Here is a 26,055-nt window from a genome sequence, read left to right on the forward strand (position 1 = left end):
GTGCTCCCGATCTCTGTGGCCGACGTGAGTAAGACATTTAAGTGTATTAACCCCTTGCAAGACGGCATCCCAAGCCGCGCCCTTAGAGCATGTGCCGACCAGCTGGCTGGATTGTTTACGGACATATTAAATCTCTCCCTATCCCAGTCTGCTGTCCCCACTTACTTCAAAATGTCCACCATTATTCCTGTCCCCAAGAAAGTGAAGTTAACTGAACTAAATGACTATCGCCCCGTGGCAGTCACTTCTGTCATCATGAAGTGCTTTGAGAGTTAAGGATCATATCACCTCCACCTTACCCGACACCCCTAGACACACTACAATTTCCATACCGCCCCAATAGATCAACTGCACACTGCAATATCCCACCTGGAAGAGGGATACCTATGTAAGAATACTGTTCATCGACTACAGCTCAGCCTTCAACACCATAGTGCCCTCCAAGCTCATCACTAAGCTCAGGGCCCTGGGTCTGAACCCCTCCCTGTGCAACTGGATCCTAGACTTCATGACGGGGCGACCCCAAGTGGTGAAGGTAGGCAACAACACCTCTGCCATGCTGATCCTCAACAGGGGGGCCCCACAGAGGTGTGTGCTCAGCCCCCTCCTGTACTCCCTGTTCACCCATGACTGTGGCCACGCACATCTTCAACTCAATCATCAAGTTTTCTGATGACACAACAGTGGACTACAGGACACAGTAGAGAGAGCAAATCGGTGTGAAGGGATCCACATCAACAGGGCCGTAGTAGAGAGGGTCAAAAGCTTCAAGTCCATTGCCGTGCACATCACTGAGGACCTGAAATGGTCCCTTTACACCGACAATGTGGTGAAGAAGGCGCAACAGCGCCTCTTCAACCTCAGGAGGCTGAATAAATTCTACTTGGCCCCTAAGACCCTCACAAACTTCTACAGATGCACCATCGGGCTGTATTACCGCATGGTACGGCAATTGCACCGTCCGAGAATGCTTGTGTGTGTGAGTGCCTGCGTCGTATGCGCACGTGCGTGTGTGTGTGTGTGTTTGTGCGTGTGTTTTTTCTCACCTCCTGGTGAGTGCTCTCTGTGCTGCTGGACTCCTCTCTCTGGTTCTCCTCATCACTCTCTCTCTGCTTCTGAGCCACTCCTCCTCGCTGGGTCGCCCCACCACCTGTCTCTGTACAGGGTTTCTCTCTAGCGCCCCCCTCCACTGGTCCAGGGAAGTGCCCTATTGTACTCCCTGTCTCACCACCCAGACATTGGGGAGAGTTGGTGTACTCCGCACACAGGCTAAGGATGGTCTCCAACCTCTGTCGCTCCTACACACACATACACATGCACACACGTGCGCACACACGTGCGCGCACACACACACACACACACACAAACACACACACACACACCGAGCAAAGGGGTAAGAAAGCCTGCACACCACACAATGACACAGCTCATATTGCCTCTAAAATGCTCTGCGTTGTCCTTGTGTGACATTGTCCGGGCCAGGCAGCTGTCTCTGAGCCATCGGCTGTTCCTATTGGCTGACTGTAACCAGACGCCAGAAGTGACGGAGCTGGCATGAGCATAACTGTCCCTTTCAGGGGGTCCTCTAGCCATCATACCAGACTCACACTGTATAGGCTAGGTCTGTATTTTGATAAAGAGCAGGGAGAGTGTTAACCTTTCTCTCTGGCCCCACCCAGGCTTTCTTCTTCTACTACACATACAATTGAAGTCGGAAGTTTACATACACCTTAGCCAAATACATTTAAACTCTGTTTTTCACAATTCCTGACATTTATTCCCAGTAAAAACTCCCTGTCTTAGGTCAGTTAGGATCACCACTTTATTTTAAGAATGTGAAATGTCAGAATAATAGTAGAGATAATTATTTCTTTCACCTTTTATTTCTTTCATCACATTCCCAGTGGGTCAGAAGTTTACTTACACTCAATTAGTATTTGGTAGCATTGCCTTTAAATTGTTTAACTTGGGTCAAACATTTCGGGTAGCCTTCCACAAGCTTCCCACAATAAGTTGGGTGAATTTTGGCCCATTCCTCCTGACAGAGCTGGTGTAACTGAGTCAGGTTTGTAGGCCTCCTTGCTCGCACACGCTTTTTCAGTTCTGCCCACACATTTTCTATAGGATTGAGGTCAGGGCTTTGTGATGGCCACTCCAATACCTTGACTTTGTTGTCCTTAAGCCATTTTGCCACAACTTTGAAAGTATGCTTGGGGTCATTGTCCATTTGGAAGACCCATTTGCGACCAAGCTTTAACTTCCTGACTGATGTCTTGAGATGTTGTTTCAATATATCCACATTATTTTGTGAAGTGCACTCAAAAGGGGAAGGCTTGCAAGCCATGTCATCTATTTTGTGAAGTGCACCAGTCCCTCCTGCAGCAAAGCACCCCCACAGCATGATACTGCCACCCCCGTGCTTCACGTTGTGATGGTGTTCTTCAGCTTGCTAGCCTTCCCCTTTTTCCTCCAAACATAACGCTGGTCATTATGGCCAAACAGTCCTATTTTTGTTTCATCAGACCAGAGGACATTTCTCCAGAAAGTACGATCTTTGTCCGCATGTGCAGTTGCAAACCGTAGTCTGGCTTTTTTATGGCGGTTTTGGAGCAGTGGCTTCTTCCTTGCTGAGCGGCCTTTCAGGTTATGTCGATATAGGACTCGTTTTACTGTGGATATAGATACTTTTGTACCTGTTTCTGCCAGCATCTTCACAAGGTCCTTTGCTGTTGTTCTGGGATTGATTTGCACTTTTCGCACCAAAGTACGTTCATCTCTAGGAGACAGAACGCGTCTCCTTCCTGAGCGGTATGACGGCTGCATGGTCCCATGGTGTTTATACTTGCGTACTATTGTTTGTACAGATGAACGTGGTACCTTCAGGCGTTTGGAAATTGCTCCCAAGGATGAACCAGACTTGTGGAGGTCTACAATTGTTTTTCTGAGGTCTTGGCTGATTTCTTTTGATTTTCCCATGATGTCAAGCAAAGAGGCACTGAGTTTGAAGGTAGGCCTTGAAATACATCCACAGATACACCTCCAATTACATTTACATTTACGTCATTTAGCAGACGCTCTTATCCAGAGCGACTTACAGTTAGTGAATACATATTATTTTTTTTCATTTTTTTTTTTATACTGGTCCCCCGTGGGAATCGAACCCACAACCCTGGCGTTGCAAACGCCATGCTCTATCAACTGAGCTATATCCCTGCCGGCCATTCCCTCCCCTACCCTGGACGACGCTGGGCCAATTGTGCGCCGCCCATGAGTCTCCCGGTCGCGGCCGGCGGCGACAGAGCCTGGATTCGAACCAGGATCTCTAGTGGCACAGTTAGCACTGCGATGCAGTGCCTTAGACCACTGCGCCACTCAGGAGTACAGACTCACACTGTATAGGCTAGGTCCGGAAATATGCACGAGAGAGAAGAGAGAAAAGCTTGTGAAGGCCCAGCGATAATATACCTCATCTACTTTCTGAGTATCTAAGTATCTACACACATTCAGACATTGACTCAAATGATGTCAATTAGCCTATCAGAAGCTTCTAAAGCCATGACATCATTTTCTGGAATTTTCCAAGCTGTTTAAAGGCAAAGTCAACTTAGTGTATGTAAACTTCTGACCCACTGGAATTGTGATACAGTGAATTATAAGTGAAATAATCTGTCTGTAAACAATTGTTGGAAAAATTACTTGTGTCATGCACAAAGTAGATGTCCTAACCAACTTGCCAAAACTATAGTTTGTTAACAAGAAATTTGTGGAGTGGTTGAAAAACGAGTTTTAATGACTCCAACCTAAGTGTATGTAAACTTCCGACTTCAACTGTATATTTTAGACTTCCATAGAGCACAATTTCTAGCCGCTTGACCACCTCTTTGGAAGCAGATATGTTGAGAGCCCCTAAGCTAACCCTAACTAATATTAACTCACATATACACCAACCAAATAAAGGTGTAAACCAATACACTTACTTCCAGTAGAAATATACACATACGCACATACTCAAACTTAACACATACTCAATATAGACACATTAACACAAACAAAAACACAGCTCACACACACACACACACACACACACACACACACACACACACACACACACACACACACACACACACACACACACACACAGACCAGAACAGACAATGCTGCCATCATTCCCTTAGTACCCCCTGCTGCTTCCAATTTTGTGACCCCATCAGTGACTTCAGTGACCTTTCACCTCTGACCTCACCATCTGCTGCAGGCATTTCCCCTCACATGTATCTCCACAAGCCACTCTGCCCCACTCCCCTGTGTACCACACACAGTACATATAGTATGTATAGTCAAACACACATCACTTGTTAGGGGTGCTGAGCTCGCTGAAGAAAAATTGGATTGAAATGTTGTGTATTTACTAGCCTGATTAAAGGTATGTGGTGAAGCAATCGTGTATGCAGGTCCTACTTCATTTCTACCATATACTGTATGGCCTCTAGTCTGCCTGTTGAGCAGCCAGGTTGGCAGTACCATTAGCAGGTCATGCCACCCATTACTCCACACCATTCAGGCCAGAGAAGCTAGGCTAAATGAAAATAGTGGCATGAGATGACTGAGATACCACAGCTCACCATGACCTGCAAACAGGCAGAGGGAGTCATGCAATGTATTCACAGACACATACTGCTATGTTTTGTCACTCTCATATAACAAATTGAATCATACTGCACCTACAAGGTACAACTCAGTATAGGTGCATTTGTAGACATTATGGCAGTGTTACAGAACATTATTTAGTCAAAACTCTTGGCAAAGAGTTAAATCATATGAACTCATGACCTCAGTTGCCCAGACAGAAGAGGGATCTCAAATCAATACAGGCATATTGGAAACGCTCACTCTTGTGAAAAGAGGTGTCAGAATCTGCATTTAGAGCCATATACAAAGCTTTGTCTACTTAAGGTTAAGTCCACAACATGAGCCTCAGCAGAGGGTCATAACAGGGTACTTAACGGTGTGTGTGTGTGTGTGTGTGTGTGCGTGCGTGCGTGCGTGCGAGAGAGAGAGAGCGTGTGTGTTTGTGCGTCTGTGTGTGTGTGTGTGTGTGTGTGTGTGTGTGTGTGTAAACAACACTGTGACTGAGACAGAATAACAAATGTCTCATGCCACCCACCCACTACTGACCCATGTAACATGTTTGTGAAACCACCAGGGAGGAAATATGCACAAGAGAGAGAAGAGAGAAAAGCTTGTGAAGGCCCAGCGATAATATACCTACACACATTCAGACATTCCTTATGGTTTAGCGTGAACACTCAACCTTATTGGCAGGATATCACATATTTTGATTGCTTTACATGGGATCATAAAGTAAAATTCCTTACAGCCCATAACTCCAGATTCCTACTCCTATAAGAGTGGATTCAGAGTTTAACAACAGCAACAAGGCTCCCACATTTAGTTCAGTGGAACAGTGAGAAAGGTAACTGCCAGTTTGTTCTTTGTGTCATTAATTCAAGTCTTAACACTGTTAATCCCAAAGTGAATATGATGAAATTACAAAGGGAGATGTTGGAAGTCAGTCTACCACAGCATGACACAAAGAGAACAGGCTGAACTGACATCACTATATCTAGTAACAGGTTCAATTAATAACTTGCCTAGCACCAGTTAATCCTACTGTAAAAAGTCCTCCACTTTTGTAGGTTCAAGGATATGGTACTTTGTTGCCCCCTGATGGTGAGTAGCCTAAACTACAAACAGAAGGAGTTCCAAACGCAACAACAGTCAAACAGCCAGGGCAGGTGGGGGTAAACCAGGAACAGATACAGTACAAAGGTATGGGCCTCTGATAATGACCTCAATCTTCAACGGAAACCAATCTCTATCTATGGCTCTGCCGGAAACAGGATATCTTTGAGTTAGTTAAAACTGTTGAGTGAGCAGACCTGTTTTTCAGACTGTGGGCTCTATTTTCGGCTGTCCTTAAGGAGGTGCAAGTGTCAAAGTTTGCAAAAACTGCCACACTGGCATTTTTCGGCAAACGACCTGTCTAACATCAGCCTGCTGAGTTGGGAGAGGTGGAAATATTTTAGGTGTGTCCTTAAAAACGTGCGCCAATATGCCAATTTCAGTCAGCGCTGTGACTGTACAGTCAAATTGCTGTGGTCTGAGGGTCTTTTTCCATTCTAGCAATTCCATTTCCATGGGCTGCTCTGCCCCTACTCTGTCTGGGAATTAGACCACAGATACACCATGACCCACATTACCTCACTGACAGGACAGGACAGGAGAGAGGACAACAGAAAAGCTCTCTCTCTCGCTCGCTCTGATCCTTTTATCTTTATTATCTTCTCCTTCTCCCTGCGTGTCCCTTTATCTGTCTTACTCATAAAATAACATTGTGAGGATAAGTGTAATCTTGTGTAACGAATTGTGATATCTGATCATCTCGCGATTACATAAACATGCATGCATGTGCATGCACACACAGACACACAGAAACACAGATGGACAGACCATCAGCACCATAGCAGATGGGTATCTGCTAGCAGAAACCCATAGACTTCCAGTCATTGCGCTAACGCTAGTTAGCAATTGCACTAGTGCTAGTTAGCAACTTCCTTCACACTGCACGCAGAGACATAAAAATGGTATCCACGAGTTCATCTGACTCATTGCCAAAATCCCGAAGTATCCATTTAAGTTCTACTGTAGCCTATTTTTTAAATGGTGCTCTGGATCGCATAGAGCAAAATACTTGAAATAGCTTATCTATTTACTACTGTGAAGTAGTTCCATTTAAATGAGAGATGGGACGAATAGTATCCTTGTTGTATCAAATGAAATTGTATTTGTCACATGCACCGAATACAACAGGTGTAGACCTTACTGTGAAATGCTTATTTACAAGCCCTTAACCAACAATGCAGTTTTAAGAAAAAATATTTAAGAAAACATTTACTAAATAAACTTAAGGGGCTACCGTGTTGAGGATCAGCGTGGCAGATGTGTTGTTGCCCCAACAGATCCACAGATGACGCAATCTCAATTGCACTTCACACTGCCCTTTCCCACCTGGACAAAAGGAACACCTATGTGAGAATGCTGTTCATTGACTACAGCTCAGCGTTCAACACCATAGTGCCCACAAAGCTCATCACTAAGCTAAGGACCCTGGGACTGAACACCTCCCTCTGCAACTGGATCATGGAATTATTAAGTAGGACTGATCTTTTACAGATTTCTTGAAGTCTGTAACCAATTTTTACAACATTGTAGGATGCAAGGATGCCACTAAAATGTATTACTAACTTTTCTTATCATATAGAATCAGACAAAGCTGTGGTTACACTCTGCCTATTGGGTTCTTTGCATATCTCAAAATACAACACTCCCCTTTTAAGGCTCTCATGGAGGATGGTTGGCCATCCTTAGTAGCCTATAAAATATTGCAACATAACAATTCATACCAAATAATTCCCTCCAGGGCTCGAAATTAAGGGTGTCCCATCTCCCTGGGAAGATAGAAAATATGTATACAGTACAAAACAGACTCTGGGACAGATCTGGGACGGCAGATCCAAAATTCATACAACCACTGCACATTTTAATTTTTTTAAGCAATGAGGCTGATCATTAGGCTTAAAATGTTGATAAAGTTGTATTTCTTTATATCATAAGCTCAACAATACGCACATGGCTGTAGGCTATGCGTGAATGTTCCAAAATGCAATTAGCAGGAAAACACCATTCTCATAGATGAAAATATCTGTTAGAAATGATCCCTCAACATTTCTATGGTCATATTTTGGCTAAGCTAGGCTACTTTGATACAAAGTAAGACATGCTTCATAAAATTACATAAAATGTCCAGGTTTGAAACAATTACGTTTCATGTTTAAATATTATCAAAATGCTGACCACTCAGATTCAAGGTGGGTGATGTGTGGTGTGCAACAGGCACTGTCCTTCACTCTCCGGTCTTTTTTTTCACCTTTATTTAACCAGGTAAGCCAGTTGAGAACAAGTTCTCATTTACAACTGCGACCTGGCCAAGATAAAGCAAAGCAGTGCGATTAAAACAACAACACAGAGTTACATATGGGGTAAAACAAAACAAAGTCAAAAATACAACAGAAATAAATATATATACAGTGTGTGCAAATGTAGCAAGTTATGGAGGTAAGGCAATAAATAGGCTATAGTGCAAAATAATTACAATTAGTATTAACACTGGAATGATAGATGTGCAAGAGATGATGTGCAAATAGAGATACTGGGGTACAAATGAGCAAAATAAATAACAATATAGGGATGAGGTAGTTGGGCGGGCTAATTTCAGATGGGCTGTGTACAGGTGCAGTGATCGGTAAGGTGCTCTGACAACTGATGCTTAAAGTTAGTGAGGGAGATAAGTGTCTCCAGCTTCAGAGATTTTTGCAATTTGTTCCAGTCATTGGCAGCAGAGAACTGGAAGGAATGGCGGCCAAAGGAGGTGTTGGCTTTGGGGATGACCAGTGAGATATACCTGCTGGAGCGCATACTACGGGTGGGTGTTGCTATGGTGACCAATGAGCTAAGATAAAGCAGAGATTTGCCTAGCAGTGATTTATAGATGGCCTGGAGCCAGTGGGTTTAGCGACGAATATGTAGTGAGGACCAGCCAACAAGAGCGTACAGGTCACAGTGGTGGGTAGTATATGGGGCTTTGGAGACAAAACGGATGGCACTGTGATAGACTACATCCAATTTGCTGAGTAGAGTGTTGGAGGCTATTTTGTAAATGACATCGCCGAAGTCAAGGATCGGTAGGATAGTCAGTTTTACGAGGGCATGTTTGGCAGCATGAGTGAAGGAGGCTTTGTTGCGAAATAGGAAACCGATTCTAGATTTAACTTTGGACTGGAGATTCTTAATGTGAGTCTGGAAGGAGAGTTTACAGTCTAACCAGACACCTAGATATTTGTAATTGTCCACATACTCTAGGTCAGACCCGTCGAGAGTAGTGATTCTAGTCGGGTGGGCGGGTGCAAGCAGCGTTCGGTTGAAGAGCATGCATTTAGTTTTACTAGTGTTTAAGAGCAGTTGGAGGCTACTGAAGGAGTGTAGTATGGCATTGAAGCTCGTTTGGAGGTTTGTTAACACAGTGTCCAATGAAGGGCCAGATGTATGTATTCATTTGAGATGAACGAACCGTGCCTTGAGCATGTCGACAGAATCAAGCCTTTAGACGTTAATGTTAATGATCCTTCATTATATTTGTGAAACATGACTGGTGTTTAGCTTATATTTATGTATTAAAAGTCTCATTAAAGTTTGGCTACATTTTCTAGCGCCTCCCACATGTCAGCATCGGTTTGGACATGTAGCCAATATGCACATAGGCTTTTTTATTTATGTACATGAAAAATAGATTTGAATATTATTCCAATGTTGGCCTCTCTGATCCAAATCTGATTTGAGTAATTCTTGGATATTGTGATTTTTGTGTGATTTGTTTTTACTTGTCCATTCGGACATCACTAAGGACTTAACATGGTCCACAAACACCCGCCCAGTCTTGAAGAGAGCACGACAGCGCCTCTTCCCTCTCAGGAGGCTGAAAAGATTTGACATGGGCCTTCAGATCCTCAAAAAGTTCCACAGCTGCACCATTGAGAGTATCTTGACCGCATCACCACTTGGTATTTTATTCCTCTTGTGTTTTTATTTATATTTTTCTTATTTTTAACTCTGTTGGGAAGGGTTCGTAAGTAAGCATTTCACCGTAAAGTCTACACCTGTTGAATTCGGCGCATGTGACAAATACAATTGTATTATAATTTGTTATTTTATTTTATTTGAAACCATCACAGTCAGAAAAGGTGAGGAATTTATTCTGCAAATGATAATGGAAATGAAATAAATTCATATGAAATATATTCCTATCTGTAATTATTTTAGATTGCAAAGATAAAATAAATAGATTTTCGCTAATTTCACTAATGGCAAATGCTTGCATCTTGTTACTATATTTTTATTTTTTTATGCATAAGGGTGTCATCATATAACCAATTTTCACAAAATACTACTTGCCTGCTTGCAATGCAACACTTCAACCACTAGATATTGTGTGTACGCATGGTCTAAAGTTTGCGGGAAGTTAAGCACTTCCTCATGTCAAGTTCCGTTTTTTATAAATGCCAACTTTTGTGTGAAAACTGACGCATGTTTTGGGGTATATTTTCTACGTACGCAACGTTTATAAATGAGGCCACTGACACATTCCCTCCCAACCCACAGCTCTGACCACCCTGACCTTTCTTCCATACATGCAAACACTCTGCCCCCTCTCTGGCTCTCTCCCATGCTTATATTGCTAAATGCTGTCAGTAACTGTCCTATTTGTTCCCAGAGACTTCTTGGCTCCTGAAATAGCGTCTGTAAATGGGGTAACAGGAGGGGAATGCTCCCCCCCCTGTGGTCTCATCAGCTGCTATCTGCCAGGAGTATGAACCCAGATCCCTGGGCTGCTGGCGTGGTGTGTGTGTGTGTGTTTGTGTGTGTGTCTGTGTGTGTTTGCATGGTGACTGAGCCACCCTGCCCTTGGGTCCCTGGGCTCAGTCAGAGGTATGTGTCCCAAACAGCACCCTATTCCCTAAAAAGTGTGCTACTTTTGACCAGGGCCCATAGAGCTCTGGTCAAAAGTAGTGCACTATATAGGGAATAGGGTGTCATTTGGGACGCAATCAGAGTGACATGCTTGTGTAAATTCCTTAGGGAGTCTGAAGGTCCATGTGCTGAGGGCGTCGCTGTCTCACTGACTTCTATATATACCCAACACAGGAGTGGGGGAGCAGCAATCCCTTTCAAAGCAAGCTTCCTCTGGACTGGAACACCCACCCAGCACATATAGACACCACCACCTCTTTATAGAACTCCACTCCTCTGAGCACATATAGCCCCCCCACCTCCACACACCACCTCTACACACACACACACACACACATGCACACACACCTGAATACTCACCAGTTTCTCCATCTCCTGCTCGCGGAGTCTCTCCTCTCTCTGCCAGCGGTGGTACTCCAGCAGCTCATCCTCGTTGTCGCTGATCTCTGAGATGCTGTTCTTGCGTTCCCGGGTCCGGGGCCGTACAGGCCCCCTGGAGTCCTTGGTGGCCCCAGTGCTACCAGACCTCTTCCTCTGGCCCTGGGGGCTCGTGAGAGGAGAGGGCCCAGCTCCTGCCCCAGACAGAGAGCCCAGGGCTGGGGTGAAGGCGGTACCCAGGCTGCCCTTCTGCTGCCTGCCTCCCCCGGAGGTGGGAGAGGGACTCCTGGCTCGCAGCCCCCTATCCTGGAGGGAGCCCTGTGCTGGAGAAGCCCCTCTGCGGGACATGGAGGGGCTGGGAGGGGGTAGCTCCCTCAGGCTAGAGGGTCCAGAGGGCTCTGGTGTCCTACGTGTCTGCTGAGGGCTGTCTGTGTGGGACTGGGCCTGGGAGAAGTGCTGGGGGCTGGGGGGACGAGAGCCTGAGCCGCCCACCCTCACCCTAGGGCTGGAGGGGGCCGTGGATGCCTGACATCCAGAGAGTTTAGAGTTTAGTCTGGCGCTGGAGACTGGGATGTGGGATGTTCCATGTACTGCTCTGGGAGTCTCTGAACTGCCTACTGGGCTGTCCTGACCCACGCCTCTACGGGAAGCAGTGGGGCTTGGCGAGGCCTCCGCTAGGGCCCTCCTCAGAGGCCTGGGGCTCTCCGGGATCCTCTGCACATCAGCAGGTCCACTGTAGCCCCCAGGAGGGGAGGTCCGTGGCTGGGGGACGGGGGTCTGGGTGGTGAGGGTGTAGCTGGAGGAGTGGGCAGGCACTGGAGAAGTACCAGGCCCCAGGAAAGCACCACTACTGGCAGCCGACAGAGGAGAGGAGAGCGGGGAGAAGGGGCCGGGCGGGGAGGCGTTCTCATAGCTGGAGCCCACGGACATGGCCCCAGGGCTGGTGGAAGGGTAGAGCAGGTAACGCCCTTCCCCGTTCAGCATGGGGGAGAGGGGGGACTGAGGGATGGGGTGGTGGGCCATCTTCCCGGAGGACTGGGGGTCATCCATCACCAGAGAGTCCATGATGTCCTGGAGGTCCCTCTCTATGGTGCTGGTCATGGGGCCTGGGTGTGGGCCAGAGCCGGAACGGGTCCTCTCATGGAGGGCAGGCTGGTGGTTCCCATTCAGCACCGTGTGGGAGTCTATGGTAAGACAGGAGAAGGAACCAGTCAGTGTTTTAAAGGTACAGTGGGGAGAAGTATTTGATACACTGCCGATTTTGCAGGTTTTCCTACTTACAAAGCATGTAGAGGTCTGTAATTTTTATCATAGGTACACTTCAACTGTGAGAGACGGAATCTAAAACAAAAATCCAGAAAATCACATTGAATGATTTTTAAGTAATTCATTTGCATTTTATTGCATGACATAAGTATTTGATCACCAACCAACCAGTAAGAATTCCGGCTCTCACAGACCTGTTAGTTTTTCTTTAAGAAGCCCTCCTGTTCTCCACTCATTACCTGTATTAACTGCACCTGTTTGAACTCGTTACCTGTATAAAAGTCACCTGTCCACACACTCAATCAAACAGACTCCAACCTCTCCACAATGGCCAAGACCAGAGAGCTGTGTAAGGACATCAGGGATAAAATTGTAGACCTGCACAAGGCTGGGATGGGCTACAGGATAATAGGCAAGTAGCTTGGTGAGAAGGCAACAAATGTTGGCGCAATTATTAGAAAATGGAAGAAGTTCAAGATGATGGTCAATCACCCTCGATCTGGGGCTCCATGCAAGATCTCACCTCATGGCGCATCAATGATCATGAGGAAGGTGAGGGATCAGCCCAGAACTACACGGCAGGACCTGGTCAATGACCTGAAGAGAGCTGGGACCACAGTCTCAAAGAAAACCATTAGTAACACACTACGCCGTCATGGATTAAAATCCTGCAGCGCACGCAAGGTCCCCCTGCTCAAGCCAGTCCCCCTGCTCAAGCCAGCGCATGTCCAGGCCCGTCTGACGTTTGCCAATGACCATCTGGATGATCCAGAGGAGGAATGGGAGAAGGTCATGTGGTCTGATTAGACAAAAATAGAGCTTTTTGGTCTAAACTCCACTCGCCGTGTTTGGAGGAAGAAGAAGGATGAGTACAACCCCAAGAACACCATCCCAACCGTGAAGCATGGAGGTGGAAACATCATTCTTTGGGGATGCTTTTCTGCAAATGGGACAGGACGACTGCACCGTATTGAGGGGAGGATGGATGGGGCCATGTATCGCGAGATCTTGGCCAACAACCTCCTTCCCTCAGTAAGAGCATTGAAGATGGGTCGTGGCTGGGTCTTCCAGCATGACAACGACCCGAAACACACAGCCAGGGCAAATAAGGAGTGGCTCCGTAAGAAGCATCTCAAGGTCCTGGAGTGGCCTAGCCAGTCTCCAGACCTCTGAACCCAATAGAAAATCTTTTGAGGGAGCTGAAAGTTCATATTGCCCAGCGACAGCCCCGAAACCTGAAGGATCTGGAGAAGGTCTGTATGTAGTGGGCCAAAATCCCTGCTGCAGTGTGTGCAAACCTGGTCAAGACCTACAGGAAACGTATGATCTCTGTAATTGCAAACAAAGGTTTCTGTACCAAATATTAAGTTCTGCTTTTCTGATGTATCAAATACTTATGTCATGCAATAAAATGCAAATTAATTACTTAAAAATCATACAATGTGATTTTCTGGATTTTTGTTTTAGATTCCGTCTCTCACAGTTGAAGTGTACCTATGATAAAAATTACAGACCTCTACATGCTTTGTAAGTAGGAAAACCTGCAAAATTGGCAGTGTATCAAATACTTCTTCTCCCCACTGTATATATATTTCTAAAGTAGGCCGCACACTTCAGCAATGACTGAGAGACAGACAGACAGACAGACAGACAGACAGACAGACAGACAGACAGACAGACAGACAGACAGACAGACAGACACACACACTTAAGAATTTTAGATCCTACTAAAACATGCAGTTACTGTATATAGTACAGTATGTAGGCTACTGTGACCACACCCTGTGTGTATTGTAGGTTTTGTTTCTCAGCTGTGTGTGCTGTAATCCTATAGGGATCTGGGGCTGCTAAATTTAAAAACTCTCTACTTCAATCACAGGCTGCAGATGCAATCTCACTGGGCCCAGTCAGGAAAGCGTGGTTCGTACACACACACACACACACACACACAGGATCGGGTGTGGCTCTCAGACCAGCTGCAGCACTAAGGTCAGAGGAGAATGAACAATCTGTCCGCAGAGTTCATTAGTTCCAAGGTAATGTAGAACGCAGAGCCATTTATCCCACTTATACCACAGTTGCCAAAGAAAACAATACTAAAGCACACATTTACTGGTATAGAATAGAAATGACATGTTTTCATTGATATTTTCATTTTGATAAGTAAATTCATACATGCCAGAGACGCGAACCAGTTGTTCATTCTTTTTGTTCTATATCTATGGATGTCGTTCGTTTTGATCACTATGCAGGCTTGCTAAGATTCTTCACTCATCAAAGTAGCACATCCCTTGATTGCGCATGTGGGACTATTTGACAGCACAAGCGCCAGCTAGTTGTTGGCTATAAGGCTATTTAGCATGGGTCCTCAGATCCTCAAAAGGTTCTACAGCTGCACCATCGAGAGCATCCTGACTGGTTGCATCACCGCCTGGTATGGCAACTGCTCGGCCTCCGACCGCAAGGCACTACAGAGGGTAATGCGTACAGCCCAGTACATCACTGGGGCCAAACCTCCTGCCATCCAGGACCTCTATACCAGGCGGTGTCAGAGGAAGGCCCTAACAATTGCCAAAGACTCCAGCCACCCTAGTCATAGACTGTTCTCTCTGCCACCGCACGGCAAGCAGAACCGGAGCGCCAAGTCTAGGTGCAAAAGGCTTCTTAACAGCTTCTACCCCCAAGCCATAAGACTCCTGAATAGCTAATAAAATGGCTACACTGACTATTTGCATTGTCCCCCCACACCCTCTTTTTATGCTGCTGCTACTCTCTGTTTATTATCTATGCATAGTCACTTTACCTCTACCCACATGTACATACAGTTGAAGTCGGATGTTTACATACACCTTTGCCAAATACATTTCAACTCAGTTTTTCACAATTCCTGACATTTAATCCTAGTAAAAATGATCTGTCTTAGGTCAGTTAGGATCACCACTTTATTTTAAGAATGTGAAATGTCAGAATAATAGTAGAGAGAATTATTTATTTCAGCTTTTATTTCTTTCATCACATTCCCAGTGGGTCAGAAGTTTACATACACTCAATTAGTATTTGGTAGCATTCCCTTTAAATTGTTTAACTTGGGTCAAACGTTTCGGGTGCCTTCCACAAGCTTCCCACAATAAGTTGGGTGAATTTTGGCCCATTCCTCCTGACAGAGCTGGTGTAACTGAGTCAGGTTTGTAGGCCTCCTTGCTCTCATACGTTTTTGCAGTTCTGCCCACACATTTTCTATAGGATTGAGGTCAGGGCTTTGTGATGGCCACTCCAATACCTTGACTTTGTTTGTCCTTAAGCCATTTTGCCACAACTTTGGAAGTATGCTTGGGGTCATTGTCCATTTGGAAGACTCATTTGCGACCAAGCTTTAACTTCCTGACTGATGTCTTGAGATGTTGCTTCAATATATCCACATAATTTTCCTTCCTCATGATGCCATCAATTTTGTGAAGTGCACCAGTCCCTCCTGCAGCAAAACACCCCCACAGCATGATGCTGCCACCCCGGTGCTTCACGGTTGGGATGGTGTTCTTCGGCTTGCAAGCATCCCCCTTTTTCCTTCAAACATAATGATGGTCATTATGGCCAAACAGTTCTATTTTTGTTTCATCAGACCAGAGGACATTTCTACAAAAAGTACAATCTTTGTCCAAATGTGCAGTTGCAAACCGTAGTCTGGCTTTTTTATGGAGCAGTGGCTTCTTCCTTGCTGAGCTGCCTTTCAGGTTATGTCAATATAGGACTCATTTTACTGTGGATATAGATACTTTTGTACCTGTTTCCTCCAGCATCTTCACAAGGTCCTTTGCTGTTGTTCTGGGATTGATTTGCACTTTTCGCACCAAAGTACGTTCATCTCTAGGAGACAGAACGCGTCTCCTTCCTGAGCGGTATGACGGCTGCGTGGTCCCATGGTGTTTATACTTGCGTACTATTGTTTGTACAGATGAACGTGGTACCTTCAGGCGTTTGGAAATTGCTCCCAAGGATGAACCAGACTTGTGGAGGTCTACAATTTTTTCTGAGGTCTTGGCTGATTTCTTTTGATTTTCCCATGATGTCAAGCAAAGAGGCACTGAGTTTGAAGGTAGGCCTTGAAATACATCCACAGTGGTTGAAAAACAAGTTTTAATGACTCCAACCTAAGTGTATGTAAACTTCCGACTTCAACTGTAACTCTAATGAACTTTTCCTCTGCAGCAGAGGTAACTCTGGCTCTTCCTTTCCTGTGGCGGTCCTCATGAGAGCCAGTTTCATCATAGTGCTTGAGGGTTTTTGCAACTGTACTTGAAGAAACTTTCAAAGTTCTTGAAATTGACTGACCTTCATGTCTTAAAGTAATGATGGACTGTTGTTTCTCTTTGCTTATTTGAGCTTTTTTTGCCATAGTATGGACTTGGTCTTTTACCAAATATGCTATCTTCTGTATACCACCCCTACCTTGTCACAACACAACTGATTGGCTCAAACGCATTAAGAAATAAATAAATTCCACATATTAACTTTTTACAAGGCACACCTGTTAATTGAAATGCATTCCAGGTGACTACCTCATGAAGCTGGTTGAGAGAATGCCAAGTGTGTGCAAAGCTGTCATCAAAGCAAAGGGTGGCTATTTGAAGAATCTCAAATATAAAATATATTTTGATGTGTTTATCACGTTTTTGGTTACTACATGATTCCATATGTGTTATTTCATAGTTTTGATGTCTTCACTATTATTCTACAATGTAGAATGTACAAAGAAAATCCCTTGAATCAGTAGGTGTGTCCAAACTTTTGACTGGTACTGTATATATATGTACCACTACCCAAAAGGGCAAAGTGGCATGTGCTCAGCACAGGTCGACTCCTATCTAACGTGCCTGACGCTGTGGTATAAAGGCTGTTTAGAGGCTAATACTCTCCAGTCATTTCTTGTATTAGGAGATTGTCTTGTTGTCCATAAAATACCAATCTTTGACCCCTACACATTGAAGGACACACCCACCACCCACCACATATTGCAACAACATGGTTTGTCATACGTCGAGCCAAGAGAACTGACAGAGAGACAGGGTCATAACCTTAAGAGGCAGTCTTTCACAATAGGCTCAAAATGGTGCCATACGAGAGGGAGAGGGAGCGCTATCTATCTTCCTTCTTTTGTCAGTCCCTTCGGTTATCTAGAAACCCTGTCAACGACCACCTCATTAATTACAGTCAATTCATATTGGGTCAGTGTTTGAAGGTACAGTAGCTTGATGTATTGGTTTGTTCAGCTAGTGCATATTTCTGTAGTATCAACTGAATGTCACCAGACAGGGTGGAACTGTACTGTCTACTACTCTCTGTCATCGATTACAATGAGTTTGAAACACTAAATCTGACATAAATTGCGGGGTTCCTATTGGGTCTATTATGATGGCTTGATGCTGGTCTTTGTGTAGAGCTATGATGTGGTGTCATCTGATATGATGTGATGGTTAGACGCTGGTCTTTACCTGTGTGATGTCATTACCTTGCAGCATGTTCTATCACAGCCATCCTCAATTGGCGGACCGCGGCCCCGATCCGAACCCAGAACATTTATTGATTTATAGAATTTGGGGGGGGACTCAGTCGGGTTTTCAACTTACTGCTGTTGAGAGTTATAATAATAGAATGCACAAGGTGTCATTTTGAAATTTGGTCGTTTTCCTCTTGTTATGTCATTCACTGACAGACCTTAGAGAGCTATTTATAACCTGTCAGAAATGTCCTGTTGATCAACTACTAGCTCACGTTAGCTAGATAGGTAGGTTAGGCTAACAAGCTATCTAAATCTTGTAGTTATCATGGCCAGATTACGTGCTGAGGGCCTCGACACCCAGGGGGGCCCCCATTGATTTAGTTGAGTCACTCAGGTACCATATGAACACACATAAGCCATTGTAAAATGTGTAGAATTGCAGCAAATTAGCTTAGAAACTGCACAATGTTCTCCCCGCTCCATGGCAAAATGTGTAGAATTGCAGGAACTGAGCTTTAAAATGGCCAACAAGAGGGGTGTGAGCAGTTTGAACAGTTTGGGGTTGCATGGATTGCCAGGCGGGGGTTTGTTACTATGCCGATAAATGACAACATCCATCCGGATCTTTGCCACCTAGGAAATGTGTTTGACCGGACCTTCTCAAATAGTACCCCTGCTCTATCATTACTTGTGTGGTTCCTATAGTGTTGAGATGTGATGGTTACCTGTGTGGTGGGCCTTGTAGGCGCTGGGCCCCTGGCTTCCTCCAGGTAGCATGCTCTTCATCCTGAGGGCCTCTTCTGGGTGGTTGAAGCGGAAAAAGGCTGACTGACCAAAACACAGCATGCACCCTGGAGGGACAAGAGAACACAACAGAGTGGTGAGAATAGAACAGTGGTGTTGTGAAAACAGCTAAAGCTCCATATTATGTCCCCTTGTTCACCTCTGCAGTCACTGGCCAGAGTGGCTGATACGTCCCCTGTAACCACAAACAGGAGCTTATCCTACCCCACCTCTATTACATGTACAAACTAACACCATGTTCTTCAGGACAGGAGGGCATATTTCAGTGTTGTTCTTTTCAAACCACTTAGGACTGGATCAGATCGGCGTTGTCGCTTGATTGACATTTAAAGGCAATACTGTATGCCTGCTCAATTGAAAATGATATTTTACATTTCAACCGCGCTACAACGCTGAGCTTCAGCCTACTACTTCCCCTGCCACTAAACATCTGAGAGTCAAGCTGGAGCCTCCAGTTGTGGTTCACATCCATCATGATAGACATAGATAGCCAGTGCTGCATTATTAAGCTTTCCACACACCTCACACACAAACCTACATCAAAACAGAATGATGAAGCTTAGTCCTCGTTTCTATTCATACTCTTCTCGTCATCTCCGACTCCTTCATACACAGTCATTGTCTCTGACTCACACCACTCAGACCACGGGGCTGGCTAGTGACATGGTAGTGAGTAAAGAGCTGATTAATCAATCTCAGCCAGGCGTGTTTCAGTGGAGGATAGACACCTCAGGGTGAGTTATGACTTCTGAAGGCCATTTCATTATGAAAATGTCCCTGGCTGTGTAAGGAGGACAAGCAGCGAGAGAGAGAGAGTGAGAGAGAGAGAGAGAGAGAGAGAGAGAGAGAGAGAGAGAGAGAGAGAGAGAGAGAGAGAGAGAGAGAGAGAGAGAGAGAGATCTATAGACTGTCTATGAGGTAACATGTTAGGAGATGCTGTGTAGGACAAGTCTCAGCCAACACAAAACTACAGAGAGAGAAATGACATAATGTACTGCAGACCTAAGGGACTGTACGTTTTTTTATAATAAGTGGTACATGGAGAAAATCATACCTCAATGAAATGAAAATATATTTTACACCAGAGCCTTAGATATGCAGTTTGAGAAACTTCTTAGTCTCAAAAACATTACATGGCAACATAGCAATGTTGATGTTAATTGCTTATCATATTTAGGAAATTGTCTTAGAAATATAACTTTACCATGTGCTTCTCTGCTCATACACTTCAGCCTATGGCTCATTTGATTGAGACCACAGTAAAGTATAGGCGCACACAAACGTGATATTGCGCGCCCAGCAGAGAATTAGAAATATATAATAATATAATAATATGCCATTTAGCAGACGCTTTTATCCAAAGCAACTTACAGTCATGCGTACATACATTTTTGTGTATGGGTGGTCCCGGGGATCGAACCCACTACCCTGGAGTTACAAGCGCCGTGCTCTACCAGTTGAGCTACAGAGGACCACTGAGGGGAGGCATCGGGCACACATTGAGATATAATAAGCAACTAATTCTAAAACACTGAGAAATAAATAAAATACAATACTTCCCCGGACTGAAATTGAAAAAGTATGACCCTCCCACAAATTCTCCAAGTACCCTGTCCCGTAAATTCTGAAAGGTCCCTAATCAATGTATTGTTATGATTCCCTGTTACACTGTTCCCTGCCATAATTTGGTTGGTCAGAGGATTCAGGTCAAAATGTTCCTTAGTGCCAGTGACAATCTACTGTATTGACACAACAACAGCGGAATGTGATCCACGCTCCATTCTAGGACAGGTGTGGAGGGAGGGAGCTAGGGTGACAGCACGTGGTGGTCCGGATCCAGGGTGAGAGGGTCAAGGGGAGATGTTTTAACGGTAACAAGAACAGCAGATTAATTCTAGGAACAAGCCAGTGGAATAGCAGGCCGAGAGAGAGAGATGAACAACAGGTGAGTAGCCTAAAGTACATTGTTACATTTCACCCTTAAAATAGTTCACTCCCAGGCACATGCACAGATAGAGTCTACCTGTGCAGAGCACATGCCCCTTTGCCTTTCCACTTGCCAAGTGCCCTTTTAGATGGTGGTATACAGTACAGTGCCTTGCAAAAGTATTCATCCCCCTTGGCGTTTTTCCTATTTTGTTGCATTACAACCTGTAATTTAAATGGATTTTTATTTGGATTTCATGTAATGGACATACACAAAATAGTCCAAATTGGTGAAGTGAAATTCTAAAAAATTTATAACGGAAAAGTGGCGCGTGCATTGTATTCACCCCCTTTGCTACGAAGCCCCTAAATATGATCTGGTGCAACCAATTACCTTCAGAAGTCAAATAATTTGTGAAATAAAGTCCACCTGTGTGCAATCTAAGTGTCACATGATCTCAGTATATATACACCTGTTCTGAAATGCCCCAGGGTCTGCAACACCACTAAGCAAGGGGCACCACCAAGCAAGCGGCACCATGAAGACCAAGGAGCTCTCCAAACAGGTCAGGGACAAAGTTGTGGAGAAGTACAGATCAGGGTTGGGTTACAAAAAAATATCAGAAACTTTGAACATCTCACGGAGCACCATTAAATCCATTATTAAAAAATTGAAAGAATATGACACCACAACAAACCTGCCAAGAGAGGGCCGCCCACCAAAACACACAGACCAGGCAAGGAGGGCATTAATCAGAGAGGCAACAAAGAGACCAAAGATAACCCTGAAGGAGCTGCAAAGCTTTGTTCGTTTCACAAGAAAAAATATTTTGCATCTTCAAAGTGGTAGGCATGTTGTGTAAATCAAATTATACAAACTGCCAAAAAATCCATTTTAATTCCAGGTTGTAAGGCAACAAAATAGGAAAAATGCCAAGGGGGGTGAATACTTTCGCAAGCCACTGTATATATATATATTTTATTTGGTATAGTTTTTATCCTTGTTGTTCTGAACCCACTGCCAGCAAGTTGTCATAACGCCGTCAAGTTGTGGTGAAATGGCAAAACGGCAGCACCCCCTGCAGAAGAGGTGTAAGAATTTGTGTTGTTGCACCAAAACATTGTTTACTAAAACTGACACAAATCAGTGCCTTGTTTTCAGATATGGCTGTTACAGAACAGGGCATTGCCAGGAATAGAGCTGTTGTTCCTTTCAGAGGTGGCACAACTCGTGACGGTGTGCTTTACAAGTTGATGATAGAACGCACTTACAATATACCAAAGGAACAGGAATGGGTTCACAGGAGAGACAACTGGATGTCGGACACAATACAGAATGAGATTATTCAACAACTGGCTCACGCCGTACAGAGGGAGATTGTGTCGCGCGTATCAGTGTCCCTTCTATGGCCTGACTGCTGATGGCACCACTGACGTGTGCACCATGGAACAATCTCCAGTATGTCGACCAGAACCTGGACGCCCCCGACTCTACAGCTGAAACTCTGTTCTTGTGTGTGAAGGACATCTTTTTGCGTTGTTAAATATTCCCTTGGAACGGCTCCAGGGATACTGCTTTGATGGAGGAAGCATGTCAAACCGTTTTTCAGGTGTGCAGGCTCAACTGAAAGAGGCATGTACAGGGTCCATGTATTTGCACTGTAGTAACCAGTCACTGGATTTGGTTTTGCAAGAAGTTTTCGCACGAGGTGAGCCTTGTGGCTGACACACTGAACGTTGTGCAGGGCGTGGCAGTCGTCATAAGAGAACCACACAAGCGTAAACAGTAGTACAAGTCTCTTTTTGGTGTGGAAGAAGTAGTGACCAACATCCTAGGCCTGTGTCCAACCAGGTGGTGCATGCGCACGAAAGCCATCTCACTCGTCTGCAGCACTCTCCTCTCCTCACTAGACATACTGAAGGATGACAAGAGTGTCAAGGGAAAACGAGAGCAGAAATCGGGGGACTGCACAAACAGGCGCTCAAAGGAAGAACCTACTTCAGCATACTGTGTAGTGAAGCACTGTTCGGGCCCTGTGAGGCAGTGGCCAGGACCCTACAGAGCACCAAGGTGAGTGCTCTCGGCGCCCTCGAATGTGCCAATGTGCTGACGAAATGAGTCAAGGCACAGAGATGAACGCGTCGTGGAGGAGATCACAGCGAAGTTTTGTATTAAAATACAATTTAATTAAATGAATGACACACGTAGACAACACAAGGTTAAAACACATTCAAGACATACTGTACATAAAAATGTACTAATATGACATTTAATATTGATATAATGCTCGACAACCTGCCCGATCGACCCCATCCCCTCCTCCCTTCTCCAGACCATCTCTTGAGATCCTCTCCCATTCCTCATCAACTCATCCCTGACCACTGGCTGCGTCCCCTCTGACTTCAAAATGGGCCGAGTCACTCCCCTCCTCAAGAAACCAACACTCGACTCCTCTGACGTAAAAAACTACAGACCAGTATACTTTCTTTCTTCTCTTTGGTCTCTGACCAACTCTCTCACTATCTCTCAGAACGATCTTCTTTACGCTAAACAGTCAGACTTCAAGATGGGTCACTCAACTGAGACTGCTATTCTCTGTGTCATGGAGGCTCTCTGCACTGCCAAAACTCTCTCCTCTGTTCTCATCCTCCCAGATCTATCCTCTGCCTTTGACACCGTGAACCATCAGATCCTACTCTCCACCATCTCAGAGCTGGGCGTCTCAGGCTCTGCACACTCTTGGATTGCATCCTACCTGGCAGGCCACTTACCAGGTGACGTGGCGAGGATCTGTGTCTTCACCATGTACTCTCACTACTGGTGTCCCCCAGGGCTCAGTTATAGGCCCTCTCCCCTTTCCTCTTCTCTCTACACACCAAGTCACTCTGCTCCGTCATATCCTCACATGGTCTCTCCTATTATTGCTATGCGGGTGACACTCAACTACTTTTCTCCTTCCCCCGTTCTGACACCCAGGTGGCGACACGCATCTCTGCGTACCTGGCAGATATCTAGCTTAGATGTCTGCCCACCACATCAAACTCAACCTCAACAAGACGGAGCTGCTCTTCCTCCCGAGGAAGGCCTGCCCGCTCCAAGACCTCTCCATCACGGTTGACAACTCCACGGTGTCCCCCTCCCAGAGTGAAAATTACCTTGGTGTGACCCTGGACAACACCCTGTCGTTCTCTGCAAACAAGCAGTGACTCGCTCCTGCAGGTTCATGCTCCACAACATCTGTAGAGTACGACCCTACCTCACACAGGAAGTGGCGCAGGTCATAATCCAGGCACTTGTCATCTCAAGTCTGGAATACTGCAATACCCCCCCCCCCCCCCCCATGGTACTTGCCTATGGAGCAGCAAGAGGAACTTCAGGCTATGCTCAAACCCCCCCCCCCCCCCCCCCCACTCTCTCACAATTAGGAATCTGACAGACAATTGAAAATAATGAGTAATAGGGAAATTCCACCTCTTTTCAACCTCATTTTAATCATCTCTAGCACAATACCAGTGTCTACATATGTGAAAACGGTGCATTTCTACGTTTCGTTGAAAAAATATTATGTTAAAAAGTTCTACCAGATGACATCATCAAAAGTCAAAACATTTTAAAAACAGTGATTTTCAAACACTATGAGAACCACTGTTTTTGTAACTTTTAATCCTATCATGTGATGTCACAGAGAAGCATTTTTTAGGACCTTTCTTATCTTTTTAACCACAGAGCATATTAACGCGCATTTTTCATATAATAGGCGCTGGAGATCATTAATAAGAGGTTGAAAAGTGGCGGAATTGCGCTTTAATAATAAAATAGGTCTATGCACTTACGTGTATCTACAATTAATTTGATATATTCACTGGCATAATTGTCATTTAAAAGCAAGAGCTCCCTTTCCTTTGTAATTTAATTGTAACGTGCATGTAGCGCGTGCGTCTGCAGCGTCTTTGTGAGGATAAATAAAATTCCGTGCGCTCCTTGACGACCTGCTTCTTCAGCACAAAAAGCGCAGATGTCCAACGTCCGATTAAAGTGAAGTAGAAGACCCTTTAGGCTAAGCAGTCTTTTGTCATATGCTTCATCAATAGCATTTTGCTGGCCAATTATCCAAGTTCCAAAAATAACGCAGATAGTAGGCAACAACAGCAATTGTAAAACTCAGCCACACACTTCTACATACAGACTACTCCACTTTCCCGTCGTTTCTTTATCCAACAAAGCTAAATCTGGAGTAATAATGCCTTATTGTCGGTGTCGTCCTAACAGCTGTTTGTTGGCTCCGTGTCCAACACACCGGCTATCCAGTCCACAAATGATATTATTGTCAAGCTGCCTGCCCAGCCCTGGCTGCAAAACGCGGGAGGGGGCGTGGAGTTTATTTTATTATGGGACCATATCCCAGTAAACTACGAGCTTTTGCAAATGGAATGCATAACCCAGGGCAGGATTAGAGATTGGTTAAGTTTTCTATTGTTTTATAACCTGGTTGTTAGTCTACGTTACCTTACTCTTTCTCACCACTTCTGTCATCAATGCTGCACCCCACCCAATTCCTAGCACTTTACATTATAGCAAATAATTAATACCATGGTAATAATGTTGGAACAAATATACTAGAGTTAGGCCTATGTACAATACCAGTCAAAACTTTGGACAGAGCTACTCATTCAAGGGTATTTCTTTATTTTTACTATTTTCTACATTGTATAATAATAGTGAAGACATCAAAACGATAAAATAACACATATGGAATCATGTAGTAACCCAAAAAGTGTTAAACTAATCCAAATATATTTTATATTTGAGATTCTTCAAATAGCCACCCTTTGCCTTGATGACAGCATTGCACACTCTTGGCATTCTCTCAACCAGCTTCACCTGGAATGCGTTTCCAACAGTCTTGAAGGAGTTCCCACATATGCTGAGCACCTGTTGGCTGCTTTTCCTTCACTCTGCCATCCGACTCATTCCAAACCATCTCAATTTGGTTGAGGTCAGGGGGATTGTGGAGGCCAGGTCATCTTATGCAGCATTTCATCACTCTCCTTCCTAGTAAAATAGCCTGGAGGTGTGTTGGATCATTGTCCTGTTGAAAAACAAATGATAGTCCCACTAAGCCCAAACCAGATGGGATGGGATGGCGTATCGCTGTAGAATGCTGTGGTAGCCATGCTGGTTAAGTGTGCCTTGAAATCTAAATAAATCACAGACAGTGTCACCAGCAAAGCACCCCCACAACATAACACCTCCTCCTCCATGCTTTACAGTGGGAACTACACATTCGGAGATCATCCATTCACCCACACCGCGTCTCACAAAGACACAGAGGTTGGAACCAAAAATCTCAAATTTGGACTCCAGACCAAAGGACAAATTTCCACCGGAGACATGAGATTTCCAGTGGTTTCTTTGCAGCAATTCGACCATGAAGGCCTGATTCACACAGTCCCCTCTGAACAGTTGATGTTGAGATGTGTCTGTGACTTTTATTTGGGCTGCAATTTCTGAGTCTGTAGGAACTCTAATGAACTTATCC

At 44.8% G+C, this 26,055-nt stretch overlaps 1 protein-coding gene across 1 annotated transcript in view; it reads right to left on the reverse strand.

Annotated features, from left to right (window-relative positions):
* Positions 1 to 26,055, reverse strand: part of phldb1a (pleckstrin homology-like domain, family B, member 1a) — a gene marked incomplete at both ends in the record, with an annotated part of 70,383 nt that overhangs the window by 12,958 nt on the left and 31,370 nt on the right. The window contains 3 exons of the mRNA XM_084177591.1: positions 1,047 to 1,298; positions 11,005 to 12,206; positions 18,511 to 18,636. Of these exons, the coding sequence (XP_084033717.1) occupies positions 1,047 to 1,298; positions 11,005 to 12,206; positions 18,511 to 18,636 (1,580 nt within the window). The remainder of the gene's footprint in view (positions 1 to 1,046; positions 1,299 to 11,004; positions 12,207 to 18,510; positions 18,637 to 26,055) is intronic.

The sequence above is a fragment of the Coregonus lavaretus genome (assembly GCF_964263955.1).
Source record: "Coregonus lavaretus genome assembly, chromosome: 15".
Taxonomy (NCBI): domain Eukaryota; kingdom Metazoa; phylum Chordata; class Actinopteri; order Salmoniformes; family Salmonidae; genus Coregonus; species Coregonus lavaretus.